At 44.0% G+C, this 10,932-nt stretch overlaps 1 protein-coding gene across 1 annotated transcript in view; it reads left to right on the forward strand.

The window, feature by feature from the left end:
- LOC122799287 (rab5 GDP/GTP exchange factor-like) overlaps nucleotides 1–10,932 on the forward strand; it is a 627,463-nt gene that overhangs the window by 475,511 nt on the left and 141,020 nt on the right. Inside the window, exon 6 of the mRNA XM_044068245.1 lies at nucleotides 10,649–10,793. Within this exon, the coding sequence (XP_043924180.1) occupies nucleotides 10,649–10,793 (145 nt within the window). The remainder of the gene's footprint in view (nucleotides 1–10,648; nucleotides 10,794–10,932) is intronic.

Consider the following 10,932-nt stretch of genomic DNA (forward strand, 5'->3'; position numbering starts at 1 on the left):
GGTATATAAGATGCAGCCAACGCCATTTTCTTCAGTCTTTCTTGCCGCGCGGTGCCCAAAGCAAAAGCAGTTCACAAGTGCCGGTCGGCCGACTCCTGAGATTTTCGAAATTTAATTTCAGAACCGAAGTCTTCAAAAAAGCTAAGTACCCCATTGGGGAAACGTTTTCTTGCTCCAGACCGATGTCAGTAAAAGTTAACAATTGTATTTCTTGTGGGAAGCAAATACCTCATAAGGATTTTCACTCTTACTGTATTCCTTGCCTAGGCCCCGACCACGATGTTGCTAGTTGTCGGTTTTGTGCTAGATTCAACCAACGCACTATTAAGCGTCGGTTTGATTTTGCTTTACATTATTTTGGCCGAAGGTTTAACTACATAATGCCATCGGAACAACCGACGACTGGAATCAATAAAAAAAACGCAAAGACAAAGAAAAGGACAGGCATCCGAGGTCCAAAACAGACTATAAAGCCTCTTCTAGGCCAGTCGCCGGTTCGCCAGTGAGGCGCTTTCGCAGCCTCTGACACCCGCTACCTCAGAGCCACAGGCCACCTCCGACTCACACGTGGAGACAACTAGGCCTCTGGAAACTCAAGGTATTGGGCCTACGGAAACTATTCCCTCAGATGGGTCTGGAGCCGCTGAGCAGGCATCGGCTTCTGAAGGTGTTTTCAGACCTTCACAGCTTACTATCAAGTCCACTTCAGCAGCCAAGACAAAGTCTAAAACTCTATTAAAGACAAAGAAACAAGTACAGCCTTCTCCTGCACAGACATCCAGGCCAAAGAAGCCGATGCTTAAAATGGCCGAGGACCTAATTACTTTGATCAGGGGTTCCCATCCCCCTCCTGATAAAAGGCCTAGGCAAGACACTGACTATGACTCCTCTGACCAGGTTTCTATTTCCTCTGATTCCTCTTCAGAACAGGGAAACTCTCTTCCTCCCTATGAGGACTCTGATGCTGAAGAATCTATCTCTTCAGCCTCTCCTCCTGAGGATTACTCTTTTGGGGAAACCCTGTACACCATGAGGGAGCATTTTCATTGGGAGAACCAGGATTATTCTGAATCCAAGAAAAGGCTCAGAGACTTTCTTTTACTGCCTCAGCACAGGCCCCTTGCTTCCTGTATTAGATATTGTTGATGTTTTTTCTGAATCCAGTTTGTCTCCTGATTCTTTACCACCTGCACCAGTCAAGCCAGATAGGTACTACAGGGTCCCAGACTCTCATAAATTTCTTTATAAAAACCCTGCTGCTGACCCAAAAACAATTTCTCAGGGTCCCAAGGGGGTCAAGGCTTCCACTGCCAAAAAACCCTGTCCCCTCTGATAGGGATTCTAGAGCACTGGATAGATGGAGGAAAAAAGTTTACACTTCTGCTACTTTAGCTGTAAGGGCTTTAAATTGCCAGTTTCACATGCTTAAATATCAACAATACCTAATGTCTTTGCTAAAACAGAAAATGCTTACAAGCTCAGAATGTCCTGACAATAAGGAAATGCAGGATTTATTGCATGCAGCTGAGCAAGTGGGAAAGCATATTCTGCAGGGTGGTTTTGATTCATTAGAGGCTTCTTGCAGAGCTGCTGTTACAGGCTCTGTCATTCGAAGGCATGCTTGGTTAAAAGAACAAAGTTTACCACATGTTAAAGCAAAATTATTGGATGCTCCATTACAGCATGATACTTTGCTTGGTGTTAAGGTAGAAAAGGTGTTAAAGAAAATGGAGGATAAAGCTAAATCAATGCAGACAGTAAAGGATTTCTTACAGGTTCAGCCACCTAGATTTAGCAGGAACTGGCCTTGTAAAAATTGGTCCTTTCCAGTGTCAAACAGGCCACAAAGAGGCAGATACAGACACCCAAGAGGCAGATCTCAGCCCCAAGGCTCATACAGACCTAAACAATGGGGTGCTTCAGCCCCCAAAGGAGGAGAAGACAAAACCTTATAGGAAACAGTCTCAATGACTTCCCTCTACAAAAGCCCAGCACTTACCTTTTGACAGCACCCTTAGGGGGGAAACTAGCACTTTTCTCACAAAACTGGCACATGATCACCTAGGACAAATAGGTACAGAATATTGTTTCTCAGGGTTACATGTTCCACTTTCACACCCTACCAAGGTCAAAAGGTATGCCAGACCTGCCACCAAACCAATGGGCAGAGGCACAAAAACAAATTTCTGCTCTCATGGACATGAGCTATTCAAAAAGTACCACAGCAAGAACAGGGGCAAGGATTTTACTCAAAACTTTTCTTGGTACCCAGAAAGGACAAAGCCTGGAGACCAATACTGGACCTGTCAATTCTAAATACTTTCCTGGATGTTCCAAAATTCAAAATGTTGACACTGCAGCAACTTCTACCCATGCTGGGCAAGAAGGATTGGCTAGTAACTTTGGACCTCAGAGGCATACCTGCATGTCCCAATCAGACAATCTTGCAGAAGATACCTCAGATTCATAGTTGGCTCAATACATTACCAATTCTCTGCACTGCCCTTTGGCTTATCTACTGCACCAAGGGTCTTCACAAAATGCCTGGCACCAGTAATTGCATTTTGCAGACAAAAAGGAATTCAAATATATCCCTACTTAAACAACTGCCTTAGTCAAGCAAAGAGCAAGGACATCCTACAAAGGCATCTGGCGTTTACTAATTTGCCTAGAGTACACAGTAAACGAAAATAAATTAAAACTAGTGCCCTCTCAAGAGATAATATTCCTGGGTGCAAGCTTAAATACAACTGCCCAGATGGCTTATCTCATGCCAGACAAACAAAGGCAACTGACTCATTACTTTCAAATGATGGCAACAAAGACCCAGCTACCTGCAAGAAAAATTCTGCAGGCTTTGGGCTTAATGGCATCCTGCTAATTCCATATGCAAGACTGCATATGAGGAAGCTACAATGGTACCTAAAAAGTGTTTGGACTCAACATTGCCACAGCCTGGAAACAATAACTCTTATTCCCTACCTGCAACAGGAGTTTCGATGGTGGGCTCTAGCCTGTCACCACAACAAGGGACAGCCTTTCCCTTTACCCACAGCCAGGTAGACACTAACAACAGATGCATCGGATTATGCCTGGGGGGCACACATGGCAGGAAAATGTATTCAGGGCACGTGGCCCACGGACCAAATGCATCTTCACATCAATCAAAAAGAGATGCTAGCTGTACAGAATGCCCTGACAGCCTTCAAGGATCTACTACATCCAGGACAACTATTACTAAAGACAGACAATACTACAGTTATGTGATACATAAACAAGCAAGGGGGCACACATTCCTACCCCCTCTGCAGGCAAGCCATGACTTTGTGGAACACAGCACTGACCTATCAAGTACATTTGCAGGCACAATTCCTGCCAGGAAAGAAAAATACTCTGGCAGACGAACTAAGCACAAACCTCATGGACCCTCACAAATGGAAACTAAATCCACAGGTCTTCTGCATGATAACCAGGAAATGGAGATGCCCAGACATAGATCTATTTGCCTCCCCTCACAACTACCAATTACAGAGATTCTATTTGCCTCCCCTCACAACTGCCAATTACAGAGATTCTGCACAAGGACTTATCACTCACAAGCATGGAAAGTGGATGCTCTGTCTTTCAGCTGGAAAACCCTAACAGTTTATGCCTTTCCACCACTGCCTCTTCTTCCCAAGGTGCTCCTAAAAGTCAGACAAGAGAAGCCAAAAATGATTTTGATTGCCCCAGATTGGCCACGCCAGCATTGGTACCCAATCCTAAAGAGCTTGTCTCAAGGCCCAGCCTGGACTTTACCTCTAATTCCTCATCTTCTGACTCAACAAACAATCAAATCCTGCACAGCCAACTCCGAACCTTAAATCTGGCTGCATGCCGGATAATATAGCCACACAGAACACACCTCTCTCTAAAGCTGTTATGGATGTCATTTTGGAAGCCAGGAGGCCCAGCACCAGGAAATCTTATGCAGAAAAATGGAAGAGATTCTGTGCTTAGAACCAGGTGCAAGGACTTGAACCACGTGTTCCAAATATTCCTCAGATTTTACAATACCTAACTGAGATGCAGGACAAAGGCCTATCCTTCTCATCAATTAAAATCCATGCCTCTGCCATTTCAGCTCATTACAATACAGAACCTCCTATTTTCTCTCATCCACTGCTAAGACATTACCTCAGAGGGGCAAAAAACATAAGACCCCCAAGGAGAACACCGATACCTACATGGGGCCTCAACTTTGTCTTAGAAAAGCTCACACTACCTGCTTTTGAGCCAGCCAATACACCTGACATAAAGTTCTTATCATGGAAAACTGCTCTGCTCCTAGCAATAACTTCAGCAAGAAGAGTCTCAGAGTTACAGGTATTAATGGCAGTGGAACCTTTTATCATTTTTCATCCGGACAAGGTTTCTCTAAGGACAAACCCAACATTTATGCCAAAGGTAGTATCCAGTGTGGCTCTTAACCAAACCATTCATTTGCCAACATTTTATCCAAATCCCCAGAATAAAGGGGAGAGACTTCTGCATTTTTTGGACATACACAGGCCTACGCTTCTACTTGGACAAAACAAAAGCTTTCATAAAAACTGAGCAACTGTTTGTAGCATATGCTGCAGGATCACAAGGAAAGGCCATCTCAAAACAGACTATTTCAAAATGGCTAGGACACTGTATTCATTTCTGCTATGCACACCATGGCAAGTCAGTGCCTAAGAATATTAGGCCACATTCTACCAGGGCAGCAGCCACTTCAGCAGCCTTTCTCAGAGGAGTACAATCCAAGGAAATTTTGGAGGCTGCAACATGGAGTTCAGTGCACACTTTTACCAAGCATTATCACTTACCTCTTTACTTTAAATCCAGAGCAGGTTTTGCCACTGCAGTTCTGCATGGCCTCATAGCCTATTTAGACCCAGCCGCCCTACCTCAGCTTTGGGATTCAACCCAAGTGTAATGACTGCAACAGTGAAACACGATGAACATAGTACAGCTGTGTGCCTACCATAAATGTAGATGTTCGAGTGTATTCACTGTTGCAGTCCAGGTTACCCACCCTCCATCCCCCTTTCTTTGCTGGGACTTATCTATACTTCTCTTTCCTATACAACCTATGTGGTGTATTTGCTTGTAGATGAAGGTATTGTTTTTTACTTTACTGTATGTTTTTATAAGCAGTATGTATTGCCTACCTTCTTGGGGGCACCTGACATCTGGGGCAAGAAAAACGACGTCTGATAACATCTTATATACCCCTGGCGCACTGACGTCAGGGAAGAGGCGACAGCAACTGACGCCGGACCAGGACTTTGGAATTCAGGCCAACTGAGGGTAGCCTGCCAGCAGGATAACCCAAGTGTAATGACTGCAACTGTGAATACACTCGAACATCTACATTTATGGTAGATACACAACTGTACTTTCTCTGCACTGCCCTTTGGCTTATCTACTGCTCCCAGATTATTCACCAAGTGCTTGGCTCCGGCTATAGTATTCTGCAGGCAGAGAAATATATAGATTTACCCTTACCTGGACGACTACCTCATTTAGGCAAACAGCAAAGAAAAGTTTCTTCAGGATGTTCTCTTTGTCAAAAAACTCCTAACTTCCCTAGGGTTCACCATCAATGAGAAAAAATGAAAGCAAAACCCTACCAGGAAAATTGTCTTCCTGGGAGCTGTGCTAGACACAGAAACCCTAATAGCCTTCCTATCCCCAGAAAAGCAGAGCTTCCTGCCTCTCTACTTTACCCAGCTGGCTTCCAGAAGTCACCTCTCTGCGAGGATGATCTTGCAAGCCCTGGGATACATGGCATCTTGCATCCTTCTCATCCCTCTCACCAGGCTTCACATGAGAAAGCTTCAGTAGTACTTAAAGAACCTTTGGTGAGAGCACTCAGTCCCTGGAGACCACTGTCCCACTGATTCCTTGCATAGGGAACACATTTCTCTGGTGGGCAAAGGCCTGTGCCATGAACAAGGGTCCTTCACTTCATCCTCTGCCCTTCCGGCCAGACCATCACCACCGACGCCTCAGACATAGCTTTGGGGTGCTCACCTAGCAGGCAGGTGTACCCAAGGGCTTTGGAATGCCCAGCAACTTCACTTGCACATCAACCAGAAAGAAATGATGGCAGTGCAAAACACTCTTAACTTCCTTCCATCCCCATCTTAGGCCAGGGGTCCTCCTTATAGAAACAAGACAACACCACAGTAATGTGGTAAAACAATAAGCAGGGGGGCACCCAGTCTTACCCCCTGTGTAGGTTAGCCATGAGTCTCTGGCTTACAGCCACTTCCATGGGGCTACACCTGATTGCCCAATACTTACCAGGGATCAACAACACACTGGCTGGCAGACCACCTAAGCAGAAACTTACTGGACCCCCATGAATGGCAGCTCCACAGAGAAATCTTTCGGCAAATCATCCAGGAGTGGGGGACCCCAGAGGTGGACCTCTTTGCCTTGCACCTCAACCACCAGCTGCACAAGTTTTATACCAGAGAGTGTCACCTTTGAGCATGGAAGGTGGATGCCTTGACCTTCCCCTGGAGCTCCATCTTTGTGTATGTATACCCTCCTCTGCTCCTTCTTCCCAAGGTTCTGATCAAAATAAGAGAGGAGAGACCAAAGGCCATCCTCATCGCTCCAGACTGGCCCAGACAGCATTAGTACCCCTTACTACGCAGTCTGACCTTACAGCCCCCAATGCTGCTTCCCCTAAGGTCAGACCTCCTGACCCAGGAGAGGAGGAAGGTACTGCAGCAAGACCTACAGCCTCTTAAGCTTTCAGCATGGCTCATACACTAAAAACTAGCAAGAAGTCACTGTTAAGCAAACAGGTGCTGGACATCATCACAGAGGCCAGAAGGCCCTGCACAAGAAAATCTTATGCTGGAAAATGGAAAAGATTCTGCTCCTGGAAACAATCAAAAGGGGGCAATACCTCCCAACCTTCCATCCCTCTCATCCTGGATTACTTAGTTGCTCAATAGTGGCCTCTCCTTCTCCTCTATTAAATTCCATGCCTCGGCCATTTCTGCCCATTATGATTCAGATCCACCCCTCTTCTCTCACCCTTTGATTAAGCAATTCCTCGGAGGGGCTTCTAATATCAGCCATCCCAGAAGTCCTCCTACTCCTCCCTGAGACCTGAATTATGTGTTAGAAAAACTAACCTTATCTCCTTTCAAACCTGCCGCTTCAACAGAATTGAAATACCTCTCCTGGAAGACTGTCTTCCAAATAGCTATCACCTCAGCCTGAAGAGTCTCAGAACTTCAAGCTCTCATGGCTGTCAACCCCTTCATAATTTTCCATGCAGAGTCTCCTTGAGGACTACTCTCTCCTTTATGCCCAAGGTGGTATCTGATGTAACCCTTAAGCAGGCCATGCACCTACTTTCCCAACCCTCAAAACAAGGGGAAAGAATTCTACACTCACTAGACGTGCACAGACAACTCAGATACTATCTGGACCACACTAAACCATTCAGAAAAACTGACCAGCTTCTGGTAAGCTTTGCCCCAGGGGCAGAGGGGAAGCCCATCTCCAAACCATTTCCAAGTGGATCTCACACTGTATCCATTTTTGCTACAGACTACATGGGAAACCCATCCCTAAGTCGATTCGTACCGACTCCACTAGGGAAACCTCCACTTCCACTGCCTTCCTCAGAGGAGTACCTACCAGGGACATTTTGGAAGCAGCCACCTGGACCTCTGTCCATACCTTTATAAAACATTACCACCTACCTCTGTTTTCTAAGTTTAGGGCAGGGTTTGCCTCTAATTTTGCAGGGCCTCCTGACCCATACCTAGGACTCTACCTATCCTTCCACCCTTTACCTCAGCTTTGGGAATCCTCCCACAGGTGATGACTGCAACAGTGAAACATGAAGAACATAGTACAGTTGTGTACACTTACCATAAATGTGGATGTTCAAGTGTATTCACTGTTGCAGTCTTAGTTTCCCTCCCTCCATCTCCCTTTTCACTTCTTCCCCTAGGGGGACACATGCTTCCCAAGGTGGCTCTTTACCACCAGGACCATTTCTCTATTTTCCCTTGTGCTTTTGATAGGTTAGGGCAAGAAAAACTGATGTAATGATGTTGGCTGCCTTGCTTTATAGTACTGATGACCTGACGTCAGACTACAGGTGACAGCAGCCAGCGCACAAAAACATTGACTCTGGTATTTGGGCCGGCCAAGGGCTACCACAGCAGGGTTAACCCCAGAGGTGATGACTGCAGTAGTGAATACACTTAAACATCTACATTTATGGTAAGTGTACACAACTGTACTGTTTGGAGTATATCAGATAAAACACACTCATTTCATACTACCAGATTTCATAAAGTCAAGACTTGGCTCTCCATTCTTCATAAAATACAAGTTTTTTTTATATGGTACTTAGAGATTGGAGTGGAAATAGACAATACCCTAAAATTTGACTTGCATGTCTCCCAAACTATAAAAAAAAGTCCATAAGAAACTTGGAAGTCTATATAGGCAAAAAAGGTTCCTGACCACAATGGCCAAAATTACATTAGCACAAACGCATCTGCTCTCCACTCTAATGTGTGCCTCTCCAGTTTTAACTAATCTAAGGAAAACTGACTTATCTAAGCTATAGAAGCATGTTATAATAAATTGAAAATAGACAATACCCTAAAATTTGACTTGCATGTCTCCCCAACTATAACAAAAGTCCATAAGAAACTTGGAAGTCTATATAGGCAAAAAAGGTTCCAGACCACAATGGCCAAAATTACATTAGCATAAACCCATCTGCTCTCCACTCTACTGTATGCCTCTCCAGTTTTAACTAATCTAAGGAAAACTGACTTATCTAAGCTAGAAGCATGTTATAATAAAATTGCTAAGTTTGGATCTGACCGCCCATATGGAACACATCATTGCACAGCTTTAAGGATACTAGACTGGCTTGTGCTTCCCAACATTATTCTTTATAACCAGCTCTCTCTAACTCACAACATTGTAACAAACAACTAGAACCCCTGCACTAAAAAATCTCATCCTTCCTTACGGTTCCAGCAGACCACTTTGCTCTTACAATAAGAACTTGCTCACCGTCTCCAAGGCCAACAACACTGCAGAAGAATCTTTATTTTCCAACTATATATTTCTTATATGGAACTCCCTTCCTAAATCCATTCTCTCAATCTCATCCACTAACCACCTTGTCATCACTTAAAGCTTATCTAAAACATAAGTGGCTATGTTCCTGTACTTACCCCCCTCATGAGTGCTGTAATACATCACAGTATACCCAAAACATATCCAACTTCTCCCCTGGTGTTTAATCCTTTGATCCTACTGACCAGTCTTAACCTTATATCTTGACATAAGTCATACCTAGAAATGGTACTAGCTATGTTCAAAGCCTAGGTTTTATTGTCAAGATGCAACAAATTTGTATGTTCTTATGTATACTATATTTTGTTTACTTTATTGATAATTGTAATGTGTGCATGAAAATTTACTGTTACTCAGGGAGCTTTTCTCCCCGGGCCTCTGATGAAAAAGGACCTGTGTCCAGTCGGACTTGGTAAACAAATGTTTAAATAATTAATTAATTAATTCATTACTAACTAAAGGCTGTATACAACTATTGTGTTTACTTGTATAACAAAGTGCTGCATTTCACATGAAGGGACTCTGAAGTATTTAGAATTGCTTGACTTTATTCATCATTGATGTTAGACGTTTGCATTTTTAGATATCATCTCTTTTGTTTTGGCTTTTATAGCTTTGGGCTTATATCATGGGTACATGTATGTCTTTTTTGAGTGCAGGTTTTCAGATGCGCAGAGATGTCAGCTGTGGCACAAAAGCTTTTGTTTTAGTTCCGTTTCTGCTAACTTGAACTAGTTGTTAACCACATTTTTGAGTTTTGTTTTATATTTATATTGTTATAAGCCATGCATACGATCTTGTCTCACATCTGTCAAAAACCTAGATGCACTTCACTCCAGTTAAGTGGCTCAGAGATATAAATCTGTGGCTGCACTGCAAGCGACTGAAGATCAACTTGCAGCTCAGATGCCTGCAGGAGCTGGCAGGGGGAGACTAGGAGTTAGCAGCTACTCCCAGCTTGCCTATCTTGGGGGGAGGGAGGATGCTGTGGCTTGCCATGTGGGTGACACCTAGCAGAAGCACTAAGAGTTCACCCAGTGAAGCTCTGGATCAGCCAAGCTTGTCCTAATCTAGTGCATTTGCTCTACATAGCCAAGGAGAAATTAGTGTGAAGAGACACTTGAGAGCAAAAGCACTTTGCCTACCCCAGAAATACTCTCTTCCCATTCTCCCAGAGTGAATGGGAAATTGGGTAAAGGTAGAGAAGCCTTTGGGCATGGTCCTAGGGGCAGCAAAAAATGAAATGCGCTTCACAGCTGATGAGAATGTCAGATAGTCCTGCAGTATAGGTTTATGGTAGCCAGCAAAACACAAATGGCAAGGTATCTTCATTTCCTGTTGTCACACTATGTAGGAAATGTGTAACTTGCAGACTGAGCATTTGTCAATAAATCAGTATGTTTAGCACTTGCATCTAATTAGTTTTATCAGTTGCTGTGTTAGCTAAGATCTGCAATACTCAATTGACTTGAGTATCTTCTTTCAGACTTCACAGGTTACCCTTCAGATCGTAGTGATAAAATGATGGATAACATTGAGAAGATGATAATGACACAGTTGTACAAGTCTGTGTTCTGCCCAGACACCTCAGATGATGAGCAGAAAGACCTGCTGATTCAGAAACGAATACGGTGAGGAAGTTTCTTTGTAAGGTTTTTCAAAAACATAATCAAAGTTGTAGTATTGATGATGTTCTTCATCTCACATTGCTGCAGTCCTTACACTTGGGTAGTCCGCTGTCCTCGGTCGGCCCGAATATCAAAGTATAAG

This window comes from Protopterus annectens, chromosome 4.part0, assembly GCF_019279795.1.
Source record: "Protopterus annectens isolate FY-2018-M chromosome 4.part0, PAN1.0, whole genome shotgun sequence".
NCBI lineage: Eukaryota > Metazoa > Chordata > Ceratodontiformes > Protopteridae > Protopterus > Protopterus annectens.